Here is a 25035-nt window from a genome sequence, read left to right on the forward strand (position 1 = left end):
CTCTTAACCCGGTTATGATGCTTAAAGTAGCCTCATGTTTTGAAATGCTGTTTTTATATTGTTTACTTATAAGAGAAATGGACCGAGAAATTGAAGCGGCATAGACAAAGACGGATTGTCGGGGATTAAATTTTAGCTACCTGCTACAATTTAGTACAGTCCGATCACACAAAGTTTTTTTAAAAGTACACCTCATCTATACGGAAAATACATAATAAAAAAATATTGAATATAAGCACCAGTACTACATTTATTTACGATTTGCATACATAATAAGCTTTTATTACTCTCTTTCATTTCTAAACAGACTATAGGTGGTAGTAGAATACAGTAAACATAAATATATATTAAAGGAACGGAGTCTACCAATAAAGCCTTAAACAAGAACAAAGTTACTCTGATAATGTGGGCAACGGCCCAGCCAGTAGATTTATAGCCAGCAGTCGCATACCTGATCGGACCATTTCCAAATCTGTAAACATTTGCCCTTACTATGGAATTCGATTTTTTATCAAATCTCATCTCGGACTCATCTCTACCGTCTGACAAGAAGATATATATACGGGTATCAAATTATATTCAAAGCCAATAACCCAATTGTTGTAACGTTTAAAGTTGAAAAATTAAAAATCCAATTCGATTTTATTCAAATCAAATTACAATAATGCACGATTCTGTATGAGATATAATTAATTAATTATCAAATCGTGACATGTATTTATTTCAAGGTCCAATAAATAAATCAACATGTTAGAAGACTTTCTGTCATTCATTAAAATATCTAATTTATAAGGGTACAATTCTAAAAATTATTTTAAAATTCTCGTCAAGTAAAGTAAATACAAGGTGTTACGAATAGTGAGGCTATTTAAGGAATAAATAAATTGAGACTTTAGAATTCGATTGGCATAAATATTTTTTGTTAATAGAATGTATTTGTTTTATATATACTGACTTGTGACGATAATATGAGGAAACATTTTTAGAACCGCTGACTTTCTCAATAACTCGGCCGGCTCTATTTACAAATGTTCATACAAATCGCTGTACATAAAGATGTGTAGTTAACTTCCAACTTTCAACAGCGACTGCTTATGTCTACACCATATCCATTAAATCCATTGTTACTGTACTGATACATTTTATTATGTTTATTATTCGCACTTATTAACACATACACACACCCCAGACAGACTGTTATTTCACAAAAAGAAATCGCAGTTAAAACTACTGACTTCACTTAAACATTTGTTCAATAATAATTTTGCTTGAAATTTTAGCAATAAAACACACGCGTTATCGACGATTATTCACCTCTTTCTATGTAAGGTACGATTCCAGAGGTTCTCAATACGTATTAACAATTTTTATTATCTTTTTTTTTTAGTACTGAAAATGCTTATTAATGCATTCTACTCTAAATTAAAAAATCCTCTCCAAGTTTGTAAACACCCTGTATCACTGTCACCATATATCTAGGCATGCTAACAAATAGTCGATCAAAATATCTATTATTTTATGATAAGTTTTTTTCTGTATAATTGTTTACAGTATTTTATTAGACTGTGAAAGATCTCATAATATAAAATTAGAACAAAAATTGGCCACAAATACAGTTTTTGACGTCTTTGATTAAAATTTAATTTTAAAGTTAATAGCATCTAATTTCAAACTGAATTATTTTGAAGATATTCGGAAAAAACTTTACAGGTTCACATTTAAATGGGTATCGCCTTTTTTTCGCTTATGCGATTATGTTTTTTTCCTTATTCTTTAGAGATTTTTTTCATATTTTAAACTTATACGTAGGGTATCTATAACAGAAATTTACGCAATATTATTCACACTCCATATTTTATGTAAAAGTAGTTTTATGCGGTGACTGTCACTATTTCGTTCCTTTTGTATAGTAATAATAATTTCTCAATGCATATTCGTTGTATTGTCACATTTCGAACAAGTTCCATGAAACATGTACTTTAGTTGTGTTACCCTGTAAGGTAAAGTAACCTAACATGAGACCAATTTTGAAAAAAATAGAAATTGTTCATACATGAATAGTTTTATTAAATAATCATGTTGTCGATTTTGACAAATAAATAATAAAAGAATATTTTTACAATTCTATTTTATTAAAAATAATAATAATAAATCACAAATAACTGAAAAGATAACGTCTTCTAATATGAGACCATAGATATACATTTAAAGTAACATTGATTGTAAATTATTTTCTCTCTTTTTTTCTACATTAGACCCCATTTTCTGCAGTCCTCATGGACCCATCGTTAATAGACTGTGTACTTAATCCACTGTTCGTTTGCCGAAATCAGGCCTGTGCAAAACAGATACTCTACATCGTAGTTCTCTTCGCCATCACTGTCATCATCAAAAACAACTCCCATGTCACTCCCATCTGCCGAACTACCACTTAAATCAATTTTCTTCTTCTTCTTTAACTGCTTAGCATCCTTTAACTTGTCAGTTTTCTCTTTTTTATAAGCATTAAACTTGAACTTCTTCGCTGTTGCAACTTGACTGTTTTTTGTGGAATTTTCTTTTTTAGTTTCTTATCTAAATTCACTGTCATGTCTTACTTATATGAAGAGAACGTAATCAAAGCTGCACTTTCAGCACTGAGCTTTTTTACTTTTCCGGACATGCTTTTGAAGCGTGTTCAGTGTCAGTGGAATCTTTTGAAGTTCCTGGACGTGGCTGATTTGTAGCGTCTTGTGTCACTGAAATCTCCTGAAATGAATGTGCGTAGACAATTTATAGCGTCTTCAGTGTCACTGGAATCATTTATTTTTCGACCTGGATTATTTGAAATCTCTTCAGTGATAGCAGGTCTCTCCTAAAGGCAGTATTGAACTAACTGATCCTCGATATATTTCTCCAAAGTAGGCTTTCTACCAAGTGTCCCAGAAACTATTTGCTCAGAAGATTTGTTTTTAACATAATGTACAAGGGTACCTTTTGGAACACCAAAATGTTTCGCCGCTGTTTTGTAGCCTATGACATGTGTTCCGACTGCTTTAATCATCGATACCCCGGGCAGTACTTAACTACGGTTTTTTACGTTTTTCTTCGAAACCATCACACTGACGGGAAAATGGAAATGTTCTCGGTAAAGGCAGGAGGCAAACTGTAACTTTGCTGTATAACAGAAAGGATTTACAAGATGTTGTCTCCACTTTTAATAATCCAGGGTCAACAAAAGAAGAAATGACAACTGCTGGAGAGCATTTCATACATATAAGGTTGCTACTCCAGCTACTTTCTGTGCTATTTCCTACAAGCATAGCATAAAAGAAGTAGCTAAACGATTGCTTCTGACTGATCCCGGATTAATTTGAGAGGCTCCTCGAACAGAGCTAATATTGTACTCTAAGCCTAAATTTGTAATTTTAAACGAAATTCATACATATAACTTGATAATGAAAAATGTGCAGCACAATATACCTACAGATCACTACAACTTTTCTCGAAACAAGATGTCTGTTCACATTCTAACATGATAACATTGATAATCGCTGAAAAGTCTTACATTCTGGACATCATAGCTTTAGCACCTGAATACATTATCCTCAAAAGTAATAATCTTATGACAGGTTTGTGATACTGAATTTCGATTCTCATCATAAAATATAATTAATTTTTTCTGCAACTGTTACAAGAACCTAAGTTTTGTGGTAGCGGTAGACGTAAATCTACCAAACGTCTTGTCACGGTTGGTTACTTTTTATGTGATAATATAAATATTTATACAGCCAAGTAATTGCCACGTGTTGATATTGTACAAGCCGAATAACAGCAGCATCACTGCTACTTATAAACGGAATGACAAGATTTGCAAGTAGGATGTCACATTATAGAGGTGTAAATTAATAGGAGGCTATGAAAAGGAGATGTACCCATTGATAAGATCCAGGTAGCGGGTTCCAGATAATATTGAGAAGCTTGTCACTAAGCTTTTAAATCTTTCTGTTTCAGCTCCACTGTTAACCACTTAAGATAACGACGAAACGGCGTGCTTAACTTATTAACTTTTATTATGCGCTTTCTAGTCATCTTGAAAATGTTGCACTTTACAGCCAGTGATGTAGTGCTCAGCTAAATGTCTGCTATAAGTGAGAGTAATTTTAAATTGAGGAATCATGAAAAGATTTTGGTCTTAGATAACTAGATACTTAAAAAAGTCCCGTGTCAGAATTAGTGGGTTTATGTACAGAGTGATTTGCGAATTTTCACTAAAACTTTGTTCAGTTGTAGTTTTATAACCATTTGTGAAAATTATTTATTTCTAGTATACATATTTTTTAATCAGCTTTTCAATATAATTTTTGCAATAAGGACAGTTAGAGAAAGTATTTTCACAAATCATTTGGATATAGTACTAGGTACGACTTTTACTGTAATTTCATAGATTTTACATAATCTAACACGAACTTTTTATTCACTTGTCACATGTCTTTACATATTTAAAATAAAACAAACTTCTAACGTGAGGTTCTAATAGGAAGTGATTTAAAAAGTAATATTTTTGCATCGAGAAAGTATAAAGTACAAGCTTAAAGTAATGAAACTCAGCCCCATTTTTTTTTTACCGAAGAGAAGAAAAATATTAGCTTTACTTAATTTTCAATAATTTTAATAGAGATTTCAGATAAGTAATGAGAAAAAAAAAACAGAAGAGACCGATGAATATTTAACGTATTGCAAAAACTAAACCTATTTATATAGCCTAAGCTGAAACCTCTGAAAAAATTACAGGGGGAACTTAACACTAGGACCTGATTTTTTTAAATTTTATGTATTACATACACTATAAAAGAATCAATCAAATTCACTCAATTTTACTCAATAATATATCAATTACTGTCCACACTCGATTGAATGAAATTTTCATTCTATTAGTATGAGCACAACTAAAATTTTATGAGTGAAACTATTGCAATAAAAGTAAGCTGTTAAAGTGGTTTCTGCGCAGATTTGTTTTAGAGACAATATTTTAGGTCTTGATTAAAGGAATTGGTTAACTGATCGGACAAATAGATTGCCATAACCTATATTGTACGTTACAGATATATAAGTAAGTATAGGTAACAATTTAACTATCCGTTTATTTAACCAAATATTAATAGACTCAATATATGATTGTTTTTAATTATTGTAATCAAACTAGAACATTTAAACATATTTTTCATCAAAATAACCAGATTAACGGATACTTGTCCAGCACTACATGCCATACACCACGCCACGAGTTGACCTAATGAGGATGATGGGAACAGACAAAGACAACCCACGACAACCATAGAATGGGTTGGGGTCACTCAATAATGAGGACATTTACTCTGAAGTGTGCACCAAATACGATTTTACCTGCAGAATTTATTTAACGGGTGCCTATATTTGACTGAAAGTACTCAAGTTTTAATTCAAATATTATCACAATAGACCAGTGCTTAAGCCTTCAAAAATGGTAAAAAGTGAAAAAAAATTATAGTAGGATGAAACCCATTGGAAAAGGAAGAGAATATAACATAATTGAAAGGAAAAATAATTTACGGGCGATCTGAGGTCGGGAAGGGGAAGGGGGTGGGTTTTTAAGGGTAAAAAATGGTTTCCCTTGATTTCCGGAAAACTACAAGTCTTATGGAAAAAAGTTAAATAGCAAAGTTGTAGGTAATAAAAAGATCTACAACTTTTGTATTCACACTTTTTTCACATAACCTCAAAATTTATGTGAAAAATTCAAATAACCAAGTTTTTGGTTTTTTATTTTTATCTTTTACAAAAAAAAATTTTTTTTCACGAAATTTGGTGAAAACTTACCTATTTATGTCCCAAATACGCTGTAATTTTTTTGATTTGAAATATTTATTTTTTCACCTTATTTTTACTTAATATCGAAAAATCACCCTAATTTTCAATCGAAAATTCTCACGTCAAAATATCTGCTTTTTAAAAACGTCGGTGGGCTTTTTCTTCGTTGAAACCTCTACTTTCTGATGGTGTAAAAAAAATATACATTACTTGGTAAGTTTTCTCAGGAAATGCAGACACGAAAAAAACTAGAATCCGAAATTTTTTTTTAATCATTATGTACAATTTTGAGCTATTTATTAAAATTTACACTTTAATTACTCGAAAAACGTAAGATTCCATGTTACATTGATAAACAAAAAAATTACAAGTCGAAATATACTATTATAATTAACAACCAAATAAGTAAGATTTTTATAAATAACAAGATTAATGTTTTTAAAAATATTATAATGAATAACGTAAATGGGTAGAATTGTCAGGATGATCAATATTGAGTGAAATGTGTTCAATAATTTCACTCAACGGATTCACTCACACCGATTTTTTTACAGTATATATTACACTAAGAAGACAACATACCTACTGTACTGACATACGAACATATTAGGTCTAACTTTAGTTTTTGTTAAAATAATGTTGGAAGCATGATGTTCTGTTACAATTTCAAAACTCGAAGAGTGAGTGGCAAAATTTCAAAATTCCTGTCAAATTAAGTTAAACAGTGTTTGATACCAAAAATCAACGTATGCAAAAGATCTCCTAACTATGCAGAAAACAAATTCTACGTGGGGTATTTGTTCCAACTAGCATTGCCACGATTTTTGTAGAAAAAAAAAGTCGACTTTATTCGAGTCCGCTTTATAATAGAGTAAATAATGCTATTAATAAAATGTATATAAAAAAAGAACGTTTAGTACTTATTTCTCTAGTTAAAGCAAACAAAAAATAGTAAAAATAGAATTTATTCCCTAAAATAATTTCTTAAAAAATTAGACGTGAACCATATTTTCCGACCATACATAGGTATAAAGGGTGATTTTTTAACTTGAAACTTTCAAATAATTAGAAAAATAATCACTCAGCCAATAAAAATGTCCCTAATAAAATTTAATCATGCCATGAAGGAAATACACTAGTGATAAAATTAATTCCTGGATTAAAATTTCTTGTCTCCTAAAGTTGTTTCTTTCTTTCTACGTTTATTTTGTAGTTTTATTATCATAAAAACGAATGTAAACATAATGAAACATTTGTGATATTTTTAAAACAAAATACAAAAAGAAGTACTTTGATTTGAAAGCAGATTTAATCAAGCAGTCCAATAAGTCTTAAGCGAAGGAAATCGCTTTGACCAAGTATCCTAAAAAGGACGCCTATTTCTGGGTTAGTAGTTTCTTGACAAGTCATTTTTCAGTAATTTGAGAAATAAAATTAGTTTTAAGACTAGTTTTGATTATTATTTACCAATACTGTGAAACCGTGGTATCTTTTATTGCAAACGTATTGCAAACTCGAAAAAAATTAATTTCGTACTTTTAGTCATAGACTACATAATCTGCAATAAAAAATAGGGGTTCCTACTTAAGATTTCGAAGTTATCCCCGCCCCACCTACAAGGAGGAGGGAGTGGACTATTTGTAGCACTAAAGTATTTCCTTCATGTAATGATTAAATTTTGATTAAAAACATTTTCTTCGTAGAGTGCTTATTTCTCGATTTATTAGAAAGTTTTAGGTTAAAAAAAATCACCTCACTAGGTATACTTCAAACTTGATACAGCGATATTCTCTCAAATAGCTACTAATATGTAAGCTTGGAGACATTCTCAGGAATTAGATATGACTGGCAATTACGTTTGTTAAAAAAATATATTTGATAAATAAAATCGCCTTTTTGCTAAATAAGAGAATTTCTTGAGTTCTTGTTTTTAGGAAATTCACAATTAATAGTTCAAAAACCTTTAAATCTTAGGAGCAACTTTAAGTATTGCAGAAAATTAAAGGAAAAGATCCGTACGGGTAGATTCAACTTTTTGAATTTTTTCTTTACGCCGCTGCTAGGGCTGACGAAACACCCCTACTAAAACTGTTACTACATTATAAACAAATTTCACTCAAATTTCACTCAATTTTACTCAATAATGTATCAATTTCTGTCCACACCCGATTGAGTGAAATTTTCACTCTATTAGTTAGAGTACAACTGAGTCAAACTATTGCATCAGAAATGAATGAATTTTACTCAAATACTCAACTCAACTCAAATCTCTGCTAACTATCTATGAGCGACTTTTGACCCTATTCTGAGTATATAAAACCAATTTAGAGTTGACTTTTACTCTAATATGATTTAAATTTAACTATTATTAAATCATTTTTTTCTCAGACTTGATTTTTAATGAACTAAATATTGAGTGCAAAAATAAATCACTCATAAATGATTAATTAGGATATACAGTGTTGAAATTAATTAACTTCGCGGGATCTCCTCCTGTCCTGGCAGAGACCCGCCAGCTCAGACCCGCCGCCGCCGGCTAAGGCGTGTTCTCCCGGCGACCACGCGACCAGGCTTTTCTGGAGCATCTAACGAGCCCCTTTCACCTGTGGTCGAGATTACAGAAGTAATATGTAAGTGGTGCCATCTTCACGGCGCCATTCAAATTACACTGTAAATAAATCGGTGTGAGTGAAAGCAATAGTAGTGCAATTGCAATAGCTCGGAGTGAATTCATTGAGTGAAATTATTGAGTACATTTTCACTCAATATTGGGCATTTCACTAAAATATTGGTACTCCTTAAATAAATTCTTCACGTAAACTCGTATTTGGTGCACTTGTACCTAAATCAGAGTAAAAGTCCTCATTACTAAGTGAGTTTAAATGTATATTCATTTCGAGTAATTTGAATGGCGCCGTGAAGATGGCACCACTTATACATTGCTTCTGAAATCTCGACCACAGTTGATAGGCGCCCGTTAGATATAAATACCACAACAAAAGCACAATAACGATGGTTCCTTTCAAACTAAATAATTTTTGTTTAATTTCCAAGGCATATTATTGCAATGTTAGCTTCTTTTAATTCCTGCCGACTGCAGATTATTTTCGTTGTTTTTGCTGATTGTTCTAAAACGGCTACTCCAATAAAGAAATTTGACTTAACACTTTTTATTTAGAATTTGAAGATTTGTCAAATTATGTTAAAAAAATACGGCGTTGCCATTTAAAAAATATATTGTTTTAGTAGCTACTGAAGAAATGTGGCAACACCGGAAAGCAATATTTGTAAATTGTTGTTAGTTAAGTTATTTCCTACAACTTTTATTTGGAAGTACTAGTCTAATCACTTCATATAAAAAAGTTGGCCTGTTAGGATTTAAAAAAATTGCCCTGTACCTATGTTCTTGAATATTTGACCAAAAACTAAATTTCTTCTAATCATTGAAAGGTCACATAAAACGTTTCAAAAAAAAAGAAAGTTATCTGTGTAAACGTCTGTTTATTTTGCTAATGAATCACTCACTGAAAATTTGTCATGTTATATGTTTAAAACTCTTTCCTTTAAGACACATATGTTCGCAATTGGAATTTATATATTCTCTTTATTATTCAATAGCTTAAAATGGATATAAACTAACTTGGAAATTTATTCGAGTTCTAAATATACTTTATATGTACTTCTGTATATTCAGGTTTTGAAACAAAATAAAGTAGTAAAAGTTTGGAATTTATTAATGTAAAAGATGCGTTTTCGCGTCGCCTCTCGAAGATTTTTATCTGATTATTCCATAAAACGTGAAGAAGGACAGCAGTCGCTTGCACCAGTTCTTGTTAGTATATATAGTAATTGCAAATGTGATTTACCATCATCCAGCGAGCTATGCGGAGATCGATATCAGTTCGAGGAGTCCTGAATGACAATTTCCCTTAGCCGTCGGTATCGTCGCGGGAATCTGATTGAGACACTCAAAAGATGCCTCGGTGCGATTCATGAAAGCTGGAACACATGATGAGTCGGACACGGTGTCGTTAAATGCACCGAGATCGATCGTTTAGATCGGAAAGATTTGCCCCTTCGAGAGCATTAGCGTTTTTATCATCGACAAACTCGACAAAGTTGCAATTAACCAGGTTGTTATTAAATGCATTCACAATGTACAGATGGAATCGAGATAGAATAATTTGTTTATTAAATAGACAATAATTAATGCATATTTCCGAAAAATCATCCATTTAACCACTTTTGCATTTACAATTTTAATATCCCAATTTATTCTTTCCTTCTTTCTGCTTCAAAGAAATGTATAAAGAGCAATTGAATGTGGTTTTGCGCTTTTCAACTGGGTAATCCTATATATTTTTTTTGGAATGCTCTTTTTTTTCTGATTATATTTTCCTGCTTCCTGTGTCTTTGGGATAGTAGAGACCGAAACAATAACTACAAAAAGAAACAATGGCCTACAAGAGAATCATTCAACTCAAAAATACTCAATGTTATAGAGCAACCTTTGATTGGCCCTTCAAAAAAAACCGCTTCCTCCGCTACACGTAAAACTTGGTCTGATGAAACCATTTCTGAAAGCTTTGGATAAAAATGGAAATTGTTTCCAATACAAACACAAAACTAGTCAATTTAAGTGATGCAAAAGAAAGCATTTTCGGCGGACCTCAAGTCCGAAAAATATTTTACAATGAATATGTCATAATAATAATGGCATATACAAAGAACAGCGTTACTGAGTTTTCGTAACTTTTTAGGAACCACGGAACCCAGTAGTATGATACTATTGTAGCAAAAATGATACTACTTGAATCGCATCCCTGAAAACTTATGTGATTATAGCAAGAATCAGGGGGGTGAATTTAAATGTATAGGAGTCAAGAAACGTAATGAGTATAAAATTCACGTTCAACGCATCAAAATATTTGTAATAAGACTTGGACCAATTCAAATAATTTTATTAATTCAATGAAAATTTCAATGTCGTAATTTTCTAGCAATTTTTCAGTTTTCCTACAATTTTACTCAAATAACTTAATTACGAATTCTTTTGGTGACCAATTTGTTGGAGCTATGCCCCAACAACTGATCACTTATTAAAATATAAAGCTAAAATTCTTCCATTACGATGAGCGATGTTTCACCGTTTAAAATTCGAAAGAAAGACTGTCTAGTGTGTATTAACATACATAAGATTAGTGCTCTATCCGGTCCAAGTATTTTTTTTGCTGATTTACTCAAATCCTGTGTATGCTTTAGCAAAACTAACGATGAATTCGGATTCAGCTCGTCAAAATACATATGGATTGCTTAGCGGGGTAAATGAATGGGATAGGTATGTTATTTCAGCAGTACCTACAGTAATTTCCATAATAAAAGTGATCTGATCAAGGACATTTAAATAAAGGGGACTATGCATGTCACAGTCTATCTCATATGTTGGGTGAAGCTAGACAAGGGGAAAGCAGAGGGCTTTATTTTCATCCAACTGATGCGCGCGATTACATCTCCAATGTCGTACATTTTGGATGGGTCAAAATAAAATATTTTATAGTCCTAAGTCAATATATTTCAACAGCTACTCAGTATTTTTATAATAAATATATATAATAATTTTATAACTTCTTGGAATCCCAATAACTGTAACCATTTCTTTCTTGTTGCACCGTCCCCAAGCATCCTAAAAACGTTCACATTTCACTTTTAGAATACTGAGACAAATTTTCAGTGAGATGTAAAAATATATTCCAAATACCATCTTCGGTATTTTTATGTATAAGTGAACCACCACCATATTTTTGCTGTTGTATTTATTCAGTTTTTATTAAAAGGTTTTTGTCGTAGAGGAAAATGAAAATGATGAATGATTAAAATTTGTAACGTTGGGTATAAGGGATAACATTGAAATACCTATAAATATATTAAATATGTATGTATGTCTGTAACTTATTTGTGGTGCAGCATTTTCCTTTGATTTTAATGGCCAAACGTGGTTCATATTATTGTTCTCTTACTATTTCAGCAAAAATTTTAAAAAAATACAAGTCAGTTTTATAAAATTTTACCGTTATTCAAATAAAAGTTACCCACACGCACGACAATGGCCACAGTTGCGTATACATTCCAAAGTCACCTTCAAGCACGCTTACCTGTGGAAGGATAGCTGATGTGGATGTTTATAATCCAATTTCTTACAAATTCTGCACTGTCTAACCATATACACACCTTAAAAGTTTATCCAAAATACATGTATAAACACTAATCACGTTTCACTTACTAAAATCACAACTATTTTCTAACAAGAGACGCCATATTCTGCCAACCACGGCAGAACGAACGAGGAACACGCTACAAATTATTGCGTAGTTGCCAAGTCTTCAAACATGGCAAATATGAAAAATGAAAAATAGTTTAATATGTACAGAATTTAACAATATTGTATGCATAACTTAATAATACTATCCTATAATAATAATTTTCACAATTGTGATGAAAATTGCGATAAAAATATTAAGTACATTTCCAGTATAATTATACAGCTGACAACAATGATACAATTAGACTGTGAATAGACCAGGCTTCATCTAGAAATGTAAATAAATAAGTCCCCTTTATTTAAATGTCCTTGGATCTGATCTATCTCAACAAATTGTAATACAGTATAATTCTTTTTGTATGAAAAAAAACTATTGATATCATAGCTTAAAGTACAAAGAGGTATTTCTGGTTTAGATTTGGGTACAATAGATAAGGCACAGCAGTTTTTGTGCAAAATCGATAACACTTCTGGAATCTGGAACTCTAGGGAGGGTAGCTTAAAAAGCTACAGCATTTATGTCCCATTGCGCCCCTAGTACTTCCTCCCGTTAGGAGGCCACCTGAGCTGTTGGTGACGTTTTGCTCAGGGGGATCTCTCTAATATAGGCCATAGAAGGCCAACGCTCTCCCAACATGGATTCTCTTGTTGACGAGACAACAGTGCATTTGCATAGCGCATGTAGTACTGTCTCGTCTTCCAATTCACAGCCCCTATAAATAGGTGTTTCACACTTTCTCGTGTTGTAAAGGTGCTTCCTTAGCCAACAGTGTCACCAGGCGAAGATTTCACCTAGACATGGTCAGCTAGTTTTTGTCTGTATCCTTGCTATGGTATTCTAAGAACTCCTATTTGTATCATCCCACCGTTTCATAAATTCTGTGTGGGTGTTTTCCTTGATAATTTCAGCGGGTGCTGACAGCGGAAGCACACTAAAGAGACCGGATCCAAAAATATTGAGGCCCGATGCACTCCTGGTTAGCTTGTCAGCTTCTTTATTGCCATTGCACCGCTCGTGTCCCTTGACCCAGCATACAGATATGCTGTTGGAAGCTGAGGCTACCATTCCCACACTTGTCATGATATACACCTTGTCATTATCTTGATTACGTAAGATCAGTGGTGTTTGTCTATTTTCTGTGTAGATTCTAATGGTTTTATCCGCAGTATGTATGTCTACGGGCGATTTCTTTAGCGGCTATGGTTATACCAGCCAGTTCCGTTTGTAAACGATTACACTTATTCAGAAATGAATGTAAACGAATAAAGTATGAATACTAACAGTAAGATCGTAAGGTAAATCGTACGAATGATAGTAATAAGAATCGGAACGATAATTTGAATAGTGGTGGCACTTTAATGTAATATCGACCATACAGCCGAATGTGTCAATATTTCCAGTTAATGGAGCAAACGCATTTGGTTCAGTATAGAATAAATTTATTTAAACTGTGATATTAATAATAATTTGATTCCACTTGTATGGTTATATCTAAACGTAATCTTAGATAATGACTAAATGCAAGAATTATGATGATTTTAAGAAGTTGAAGGAGTGTTTAGTAGTAAAATTGGTATTTCCTTATGAAAAAGGATTGTGTGTGTGAAATGCAGGATATGAAGTAAGATATGCAAAGATATTTAGGGAGTTTTAGAATGAAAAGCTGAAAAAATATAAACAGATTTTCTCTAATCAAGTGAGCTTATTACCATGATATTTTGAGAGATAGCAGTATGTTTCATTTGAAAGGATTCCTTATAATAACTCATCTATCTTGAAGAAGCTAGGAGACAAATCGGTGAGATGATTAAATTAATTAGGGTGCTATAGCGAAGTTGCAAACCGAATATTGATTGGTTCTTGTAGGGAAAGCGGACAAGTCTATTGGAATACCATAGGCAACATACTAAATGGGCTTGTGTTCTAAAAGAAATCGGAGATTGGTTGAATTGGGTTGTACGTGATAGTTTTACCACCTAGTGTTCCAGGCGCAAAAAAGTTATACTCGAAGAAGGTTTTTAACAGAAAATAAAAGTGTTTATTATTATAAAATAAAATAAATTCTGTAAACACGTGATTTTATTTATTTCAACGGTCTGGGGAGTTAGGGCATAAAAAGGTCTTACCAAATTAAAAACATCACGGCGTAGGAAAGACCTAGAGTCATCTTTCACTTTACAAATGAAAGATCATCAAAATTCTAACTTTGTCTTCTCTTTTCTTCAGCACCGGATGCTTACCTTCGCTACGTCTGCAATATTCTCGATCATGATTTTCTGAGTATTAATGGACACAGGAAATCATCAGTTGTACTCCCAATAAATAATACTCTACTATTTCCGTCGAAATAGGACCCGAACTCTAAGGAATTCTATTGCCAGTTAAGTAAATTCTGTAAAAAGACGACCAGTAACACTGAGTGTTTGTGAAAAGGCATAGGTACGATGTCATGCTATAACGCAAAAGAAATTAACGTTTGTAACTTAAAATTCACAGAAGTTATTCTTATTCGGTATAGCATATTTGAAACTGTACCTTTCTCAAAAAAAATAATAAGTGTCCAAGCAAACAAGTAACTGCTGCATTTAATGCAAATAATTATAATAAATCGCACTGCATTTACTAATAATCTCGTTACTTTTGTCTTCTGTCTGCTTCGTATGAATTTATATTCATTTTAATTGTCATTCCTATATCTTATAGACGTTTTCTTAAACTATCAGTATGATTTGTTTATTTTCAATTTCCTATACAGTTTATTTTGGAGTTTCCTTCCTACAGTTAAGCTTAGAAACAAAATGTCAAATTTTGATCATAATGTACCATTTTTTATTTTAATTTATTCCTATAAGCCTTTTAATTTAGCATTCATAAATAATTATGCATAATTTACATAATTAATTTCACTCCTATAAAGAGAAGATAAACTCGAAGAAAAATTGTTTGAAAAGGTATCTCTAAATGAATGAGGAACCATCAATAAAATTTAAATTCTGATTGTCAATTGGAACCATGGCGTCTGTTGATTTTTTTCAATATATATTTAGAATATAGTTGCATAATGTTAGTATTGATACTGAAGGAAACATAAATAAATATTTTGACAGGAGGCAGTCTTTCCTTATTGTTACTAAGAAAATACACATCGCCCGGTATCCAACTGCGCATTGTCTATTTGTAAATGTTTCTATTGTATACTGATATTTTTATTACTTTCTGTAGCTACTGCAATTTACATTTGTAAATGTGCTAATAGTGCTTATACGTACTCACACTATATAAACTGCAATCGTAAAATATGTTTACGTGTTTACTTTTTAATTTTTCTGCTTTAATACTGAAAAGTTTGAGGAGAATAATATGTACAAGGAATACAATAAAACTTATTATGAGTAACTGCTCGTGTTAAACAATTACAACATACTTTGTTCTCAAGTTATGATCTTTCAGGCTTTCTTTTTGCTTAAATATTTTTATCCCCATATATAATTACCCAATTACTGCTAGGTATTTATCGCCTAAACATTCCGCCTCACATATACTTTTGTTGGACTATTTCACATTCCTTAAGCAGACGAAATTCCAACTTTTTCATAGCCTTTAAATACTTCGAATTGATAAAGTGAAGGTTAAATTTTAGTTGCGACGTCGGGTAATATTAAATTCTGAGTGATAAAAAAGTTACTCGGACTTATATTCCCAATGTTTGTAGTTAGACGATTAGATAAAATAATTTGTAGTATTGCACATTAGTCAAACTAAATATAGGTACCAAAATATGCACGATTTATATTGAAGATGATAATTTATGATAAAAATTCAAAAATAAAACGGTTCTGAAATTGTCGAACTTCAGTGGTAACACAAATATTCACATACAAGGTGTTTACAAACTCGAAAATTATTTTTAAAGACAACTTTAACTCAAAAATATAAATAATTAAATAAGATCTACACTAATTTTTTGTTAAATATTCCAGAAATAAAATCTTAAACTGAAATCACTGAAAAACTGTTAGTTCACATTAAGCTAAGATATATTTCTAATAATCTTATGTCATCTACATCTTAAAATATGTAGATTAATAATAAAGAGGCGAAATGTAATATTACAGTAAAAATAAATTAACATTCAAATAAGATTTATTACAAAACTCTGAACTTATTATTAGTTACTTTTCACACTATATATGCTAGGCAATATCCAAAATTAGGATTAGTTCATGGCAAACGATATTTATTTAGTCCAAATAAATCCTTTTTTCAGTGCATATAATAACTACATAGTAATATATAACTTTAATTGTTGATATGGACAAGCTTGTAAGAGCTTGCTTTAGTAATTTGTGGACCTGCGCTGTTTGTTGTAAACATTATTTTACTCTTTGCGCATGAGAACAACGCACAAGATAAATGAACTAGTTATTAAATAGGTTAATTTCCTTTTAATTATAGTCGTTTAATAAATTTGCTGGTAACTAATGAATGTATATTAATATTAAAAAAACCTGTTCTTATTTATTTCAGTGCATTTTTAGCAGTAATAGTTTATTTAGTATTTACCATTCATAAAGTTTAATATTAAATAGTCTTGAAATGTGTAAGATGTACTTTATTTAATTTAAACTAACTACTTCCAAACTTGTAATAATTTAAATGTAAAATTATAAAACTTATTCTACATAGCTAATAAACAATTAAGCAATTTAAATTGAAACAAATCAAACCTAAACTTATAGATGAGTTAATAATAATTTTCTCAGTACATCTATGGAAAATTCACTATTTAAATATTATAGTACGGGAAAAGACAAAAGAAGTTCCCATTTTCCTTGACGTATATCGAAATGCACTTCTTCAGGCAAAACTGATAAATCATTTTCTATTAAGTTAGTAATGTTGTCTAGGGAGGCGGTTTGACAACACAAAATATTTTTCAAGAGTCAACCAAACGTCAGTGGAGACGCGGTATTGAAAATTAATACGATGTGTGTAGATTTTTTATGTAAACTACTGCTACATATTATGGAAATTAAATATTCCGTTGTTTGTAAACATAGCCTCGTTTGAGTAGACCAGGGCGGATCTGTCGAAATATCCCACTTCTCGGATGTAAGAGGGGGCAAGCTAATTTTTGCTGGAATACCTTCAGTACAACTCACATAATAATAAGTATAGATCCCTAGAACTGGGCGAGGTCCGGAACATTTTCAAAATTGCAAAAATGTTTAAAAAATTTAAAAAAATACCTATTTTATCTGAGTTTTTACTTATATATTAGAACCTATGCCTTTCGGAAGAATATTGAAGAGGAAAAAAGTTTTAGAATTGAATTTTGCACAATATACTGTAAGTTAAAAATGTTTAAATTTATTACCGATGTTGCAAAATAGCAATAATTGATAAAAAAAAGGCAAAATAATCAAGTTTTTTGGATATTTTTTAAAATATTTTAATTGCTCCAAGGGCACTCTAATTTTGGTAAAAAAAACTTTTAGAGTATAATAAAACAACACACAAAATTTCATTAAAGTCGGTTCTATAGTTTTCGCAATAATTTTTTGAAAAAAATTTTCGAATTTTCAAAATGTTGCACATCCTAAAATAAACCACCTAGATACTTGAACATTTTTTTTCACATTGAAAAGACCGCTCAACCTTTCAAATGGTTTTTAAAAATTGAAATTGGTTGATTAGGACGGCCACAGTAAATTTTTAAAGAACATTCTTTTTTTAATTTTTAAACAATTAGATTACATTTATCAATTTACAATTTAATTTTTTTTCAAAAATTATTATTTTAAAGTACTCGGAAAGACGCTTCTTTAAAAAACAGAAAAAGTTAAATTCCGTTTCTTGGTTCTCGAAATATAAGCCGTCAAAGTTTATTGGCATTTACCGTTAATTTATAAGAATTTAGCAATAATCTTTGATCCAGTGGCTTCGCTTTCTCGAGTTCTACGCCGGAAAAAATTTTCATGTCCATAAGTTATCGGCAACATAGACAAATCAGCGGAAAAGCTGTCGCTCGCACGGACAAAAAGTGACTCAAAACACAAAAAGTGGGGGAGGGAGCTTTCGCTCCGAAACCGAATTCGGAGGTTCAAAATGCGAAGGTACGAAAAAAATTGCATTATCTCGGCTGCTAATGGACCAATTTCGATCTTTTTTATAATCCGATGTCTCGCGAGCCAAGGAATTCGAATATGCCTACCGTCTAATTTGCACATATTTTGTTATAAACAAAGTTTATTGTTTATGCATTAAATATACTGTATATTTTACTCTATGCTATTGCATTTTTTCNGCCAACTGTCTAATTTGCACATATTTTGTTATAAACAAAGTTTATTATTTATGCATTAAATACACTGTATATTTTACCCTATGCTATTGCATTTTTTCAATGAATAAATTTGTTTACGTATATATTTCAACACTCTGAATATGAATGTATTTAGTTATAATTATTACAATTATTTAAATAATTTTTGTTTAAACAAAAAAAAATTATTTGGATATGAATTTTTTTGTTAAATACAGATAAAATTAAGAAAAAATAGTACTTTAAAATTGTAATTTAAAAAAAAATACTTAATTGCAAATTGATAAATGTAATCTAATTGTTAAAAAATAAAAAAAAGAGTGTTAACTTTAAAAATTTACTGTGGCTGTCCTAATCAATTGATTTAAATTTTTCAAAAAACCATTTGAAAGGATGAGCGGTCTTTTCTATGCGAAAAAATTTTCAAGTATCTAGACGCTTGATTTGAGGCTGTGCAACATTTTGAAAATTCGAAAATTTTTTTCAAAAAATTATTTTGCGAAAACTATATAACCGATTTTAATAAAATTTGGTATTTGGTGTGTTGTTTTAATATACCCTAAAGTTTTTTTTTATCAAAATTAGAATGCCCTCGGAGCAATTAAAATATTTTTAAAAAATTATCCAATAAACTTGATTATATAATTCATTAGAAATTTAGCCAATAGCAATTACAAATTTTACGTAGTTACTATGTATTGATAAGCGATTATACTCTTGACGACGTGGTATAACCGTTTTGGTTTTCCCCTCTTCCAACAATGTGAACTATGTCATGGTAACGTTAGTTTCAACATTTGTCAATAAACGTCAAAAAAAAAAATGGAACGCTTCGGTTCAAGCTTTGAATTATATAATCGTATCGAATACCACTCGAGCAAACGAAAATATTCGATTATACTAACCTCCTCACTCGACGTATATCCTTAAAACACCACTCCAGTTACGCTGTCGTGGTGTTTCGCAGAATACGTCTCGTGACTCGGAAGTATAATCGAATATTTTCTATGCTCTTGTGATATTATAACTGATTATTTTTCCCTTTTTTCATCAATTATTGCTATTTTGCAACATCAGTAATAAATTTAAACATTTTTAACTTGCAGTATATTGTGCAAAATTAATACTAAAACTTTTTTCCTGTTCAATATTCTTCCACGATGCATAGGTTTCAAGATATAAGTACTAGACTCAGATAAAATAGGTATTTTTTTAATTTTTTAAACATTTTTGCAATTTTGAAAATGTTCCGGACCTCGCCCAGATTTAAGGATCTACACTATTATTATGGGAGTTGTATTGAAGTTAATCCAGAAAAAATTTGCTTGCCCCTTCTCACATACACCTCAAGACAGATCCGCCCACCCTGGTCTATGAGAACAAGATTGTAAATGTCTTGGCGTTATTGGTCATTTGCTAGAACCAGCTACAAATGCGCACATTTAATCTTATTGTAGCTGACCACGAACCCTTTATACTTAAGTATACTTAGTTAAATCATCATCTACTAAATTCCAAATTTCCTATTCGGCATTGACAATATCGTCCTCGATAGGATTGTAACTGTCTTTTGGTGGTGCTTTTTGATCCAGTGTAACACAAACCTTGCTGCACTTTTCGAACAGAAGCTGAAGCCAACAATCCATTGCATATTCTATTTTATTTAGATAGAAGCCATATACCTTAAAATAAAACACCTTTAGAGGTGTTTTATTTTAAGTACAATTCTTTTGCAGGTATTTGGACCTTCAAAGGATGTTTTGAAAGAATTAAATTAAAATAATATGTTATCATTTGTATCTCTAATTGAATTGCGTATCACAAAATAATAAATTTGTTCTCAGTTTTTTAAATAGCGCATTAAAAACATTAAACTTCTTTTACATAACCAACATCATTTGCTATAATCATTGTCATTTTATTTTGTCAACATTTGTCAGTATTTTGCATCGTAAGTATTTGCCAGTTCCGCTATTAATTCTGCACAAAAACTATTTGCTTCAATCATAAACAAAGAGAAAAATAACTAATAACCTCATAGACCGCAAATGGAACTTTTTCTTCAATACGTGTACACATAGTTATTTTAAGATCAGCAAGCAAAACACAATTAGATGACAGACATTTGCAATATTTATTATTGATATCAAAATTATAATAATCCTCGAACGGATAATTTGAGCAGACAGGCTTTAGATTATAGTTTTGTATTCTCAGAGTACTATGCCATTTCCAAGGTCGTTCGAGTAAAGCAGTTTGGCAAGATGCCGACATCAACAGGTCTTGGACGACCTCCAGGGTCTTTTTGATCTAATGCTACTTGATTTGTGCCAAGAGTTCACTTGGACAGAGAGATTACATCTAGGTAGGATTGGGGCCAATTTACTTGGATCAAAATCGTGCGCTGATAAGGTTTAAAATAGCACACAAAAATAATGACAAAAAAACTATTAAATATATTGTTTAAGACATAAGAAAATACAATTATAAAGAATATGGCATTTTTTTAATATTTCAAGGAGTATATTTCAAAAATTCAATCATATCCCCGCCTAAATATCCTTTTTATATATTTTTAATTTATTTAAAATACGCATGTCAGAATAAAATAAATACTGCACACAAATTATTGTCAGATTCCTCGAAGATTGAGACGTAACATTTAAAATAAGTGTGGATGAGATATAATTATACATAAATTATTATGGATGCTCTGACGTATATATAGTTCGGATGTACCAAGTGATTTTCTTTTGTTCAGAAATCTAAAAAATTTATTTATGGAAAATAGTGACCAAATTGGAGCGTTCTACAAATACAATAGCTCGTCTCACCTAAAGAAAAACGTTAACATATGATGGTGACTATTAAGAAAAATAAATTGATATGTAATTATAAAAACAATATTTTCCCAATTGGATAAATAAACTCCTGGAAAAAAATTAACACGCTACTTTAATAAACTAATAAATGAAATGAATATTAAGCTAAATTATAAAGAAAACTTACAAATATGAGTTTATATAATTACTTGAGAAAGATCATTAAATACTTTTTTGTTGAATATTAATTAGATATGCAAATGATAATCGAAATAAAAAACATTTAAGAAATCGAAACCAATAGAAATAATGGATCCAATGTGACGTTAGTACCTGGTAGGTCCTCCTCTGCCCCTAATTACTGCATTCATACGCCTTGGCGTGCTAGCAATTAAATTTTCAATGATATTCTGGGGAATATTCTCCCATTCTTCAGTAACAGTAACCACCAGTTGATTGTGGTTGACAGGTGGAAGTTTACGACCTCGGACCTTCTGTTTAGGATGGTCCTATAAATACTCAATAGGGTTGAGGTCGGGACCGTAAGGTGGCCATTCCGTTAACGGAATATTAACAGCATGCAGGTGGTCAATAACCTGTCCAGCTATGTGGGGACGTGCATTGTCTTGCATGAAAAAAAATTACGACCCACAAAAAATCAAATGACATTACGATGTTTTCAAGGTAATTATTCGCATTCAAAGATACGATAGGGATCAACTCTGTACGAGCGTCGAAGCAGATCTCCCCCCACCTCCGAAACATTTACAGAGTCACCACCAAACAGAACCTTTGGAGAAATATTGCAACTTGCAAATCTCTCTCCTTCCCTTCACCAGACACGCTCAGATCCATCGGCTGATTTTAAGCTAATCCTCGGTTCGTCAGAGAATAAAACCTTCTTCCAATCATTAATAGATCAATATTGATGATTTCTGAGTTCAACGCTACCTGGTAGGTACGTAATGTTTTTTTGCCGGTATCCTGCTCTTTTATTCCCCTTAATTTAAACGCCTTCTAATTTGTTCGAGACGATATTTCAACATTACGTATCGAATATCCCTCATCAAGCAGAATTGTTGACCGTACTGCTTCCTCCACCGATAAATTTCTATTGTGATTTTTCTACTTTTAAACACTTCTAAATAAACATTAAAACACGTATGTGATGAGATAGATTTTATATCAATTGGGATCCAACGTGATTAATTGACGTTCGTAATTTTAAAACAAAACAGTAAGTACTTGAAATGTCAAAGGAGGTCCAAAGCCTACTTGTAAATCAGTTAGTAGACTGAAAGTAATCATTATATCTGAATGTTTCTAAAAAATGTTAGTGGTACGTTAATTTTGTCCAGGAGTTTAGTTTTTGTTTAAAACCAAAACACACCTAAATACTGAATAACTCTCGTTTATCTTCGGCTAATACACTAATTAAATTTTCAATTTACTTTATCTTTAAAACTTATTCCTGCAAAGTTTGTTGAAATGAGATACCTCGCTTGGTTACACTGACGACGAATTAGGTATAAGTTTTCAACGCCTCTTCACTAAGTGTATGTAAATTTATTTATGGAATTTTTAAAATAAATATATATATGTATAGGAATTTATAAAATCAATCCAAAATAATATGTATTTAGCTGAGAGTATCCACTACGGAATTACGGCTCAAATTATAATTCGTCGCAATTTATGAGGGGCTTTATAATACACATTTAAGTTTAAAACCATGAATACATGGCTAACAAAATATGCAAAAAAACTGAAACAAATTATTACTATAACAACTAATAACAATATATTATTGTAAATTTCCTGTTGTTGCAGATACAAGAGAGACTGGTTTCGTGAATGCGATTATAGCTGCCGGGATAACCTTCCAGGTTACAAGGGCGTGCACGAAAGGAGAGCAGATTGGTTGTTCCTGTGATAAAAGAAAAAAGAGAAAGCAGAAGAAAAAAGGCCCACCACTACCAGAAGGCGAATGGGAATGGGATGGTTGCGGCGAAAATATAGAATTCGGTATCAAGAAATCGAAGGACTTCTTAGATACGAGATATAAGAAGAGAAGTGATATGAAAACCTTAGTGAAATTACATAATTATGTTGCCGGAAGGCTGGTAAGTATCCTTAATTGATTTTATATTAATTTTTAAGATTTGATAATTGCAAACATGTACCGAATTATGGTGGGCACAAAGTCATAGATATTTTTAGCTCGATTTGCAGACTTTCGTTCCGATCTGTTGCTATATTGTCTATTTGGTCTTCTTGGTCGAATGAGAGTTTCTTCATCTCAAGAAATCTAAACCAACGACGTGGAAACCAAAACGGAGGTTATTTAATTATGAAAAGATTCTTTGATTTTGATATATTACAAAAACTTTTTCTCTTTTTTGTTCATTCAATTTTGTTTTGGCACCATTTAGGCCTATTATGATTAATTTTAATGATATTTATTTGTTCAGTTTACCATAAATAAAGAATTTTTAAAGTGATTAAAATAAGATTTCTACGATCGGGTGCCCACCTTAACGGAAACACTCTGTAGATACTACATTTTGCCTAAATGGCAGATATACTCACCAGAAGTATAGTCTAAACTCTACAGGGTGTTCCACCTAAGAGGGATTCTTCTGTAACTCTGCAATTGTAAAATTTATAAAAAAAATATGGTTTTAATAAAAGTTGCCTGGGCCTTTATTCTTGAATTATATGGAGTAGAAGGAACTCATTAATCGGTATTCTTGAATGGTGTTCTATCGAGTAATGATAGAAGAATTGTTTCCTATTTCTTCTACTGACATTTTCGGGGGAACAGGCAGGGATTATTAAACATAACCCTATATTTTTTACATGTTTCACAAATTACGAATTCAGCAATATGTCTGTCATATCTCTAGTTACTGTTTGGTGATGATATTCTTCGAGAACTTTGAGGGAATGTTCGTATAATTTGTGTTTACTTGAAGGATTGTACAGTACTCGAATAAAATAATAATAGAATATAATTGATCTACCTAAAATAGTATTAAAATATTTGTAAGTTCTTCCCAGTTAGCCCTCATTTTGTCTCTCTAGTGTAGCTGGGTGTTAACTTTCCAGTGTACATTTGTTTTTTACCCTCAATATAAAGAGTCTCATCGGGTTTCCACTTGAAACCTACACTGGCGTGTTTTTTAACAATGGTGTCTTCAATGTGTTGCTTGTTGATAGAAATAACTTTTGACCAATTATCAGAGCTCATTTGCTCATTTAAAAAAAATGGGGTTGCAACCCTTAACTTCAAAATCATTTTTCTATAAAACTATGTTAGATATTTGAATAAATCCAACGGCATATGAAAGCTACTGATAAGAATTATCTTGCATATTTTTTTCATAGTTTTTCAACTATATAAACAGTAAGAACAGTTTTTTGTGGCTATTTCTCGAGATACACTAACCAAAAAAATCACGTATAATCAGTGAGTCTTAAGCTACAATGCATAGCAGTTACATAGATCTGCGATGGGTGGATCATATTCAAAATAATCATTTTATGTTGCTAGGTACAGTATTGTAAACTGATACTTGTTAGAACTTTAGAATATACCACGACAGTGATGTGTGAGATCTTTGTGAAGTTGCAATATTTGTGTAAGTTTTAACTGACGTATTACACTTACAGATGTTATATAAAAAGATATCGGTATCCGATTTTGTCATAATTAGTCTGAAAATTAAATCTTTATAGT

The 25035-nt window shown here is 31.4% G+C and overlaps 1 protein-coding gene across 1 annotated transcript in view; it reads left to right on the top strand.

Moving 5' to 3' along the window:
* The window catches only part of LOC108915533 (protein Wnt-6), a gene marked incomplete at both ends in the record, with an annotated part of 26623 nt that extends 3204 nt beyond the window's left edge, over positions 1–23419 (top strand). The window contains 1 exon segment of the mRNA XM_018721590.1: positions 23127–23419. Within this exon segment, the coding sequence (XP_018577106.1) occupies positions 23127–23419 (293 nt within the window).
* Positions 23420–25035: the final 1616 nt, after the last annotated feature.

The sequence above is a fragment of the Anoplophora glabripennis genome, unplaced genomic scaffold, assembly GCF_000390285.2.
Source record: "Anoplophora glabripennis isolate ALB-LARVAE unplaced genomic scaffold, Agla_2.0 scaffold1629, whole genome shotgun sequence".
Classification (NCBI taxonomy): Eukaryota; Metazoa; Arthropoda; class Insecta; order Coleoptera; family Cerambycidae; genus Anoplophora; species Anoplophora glabripennis.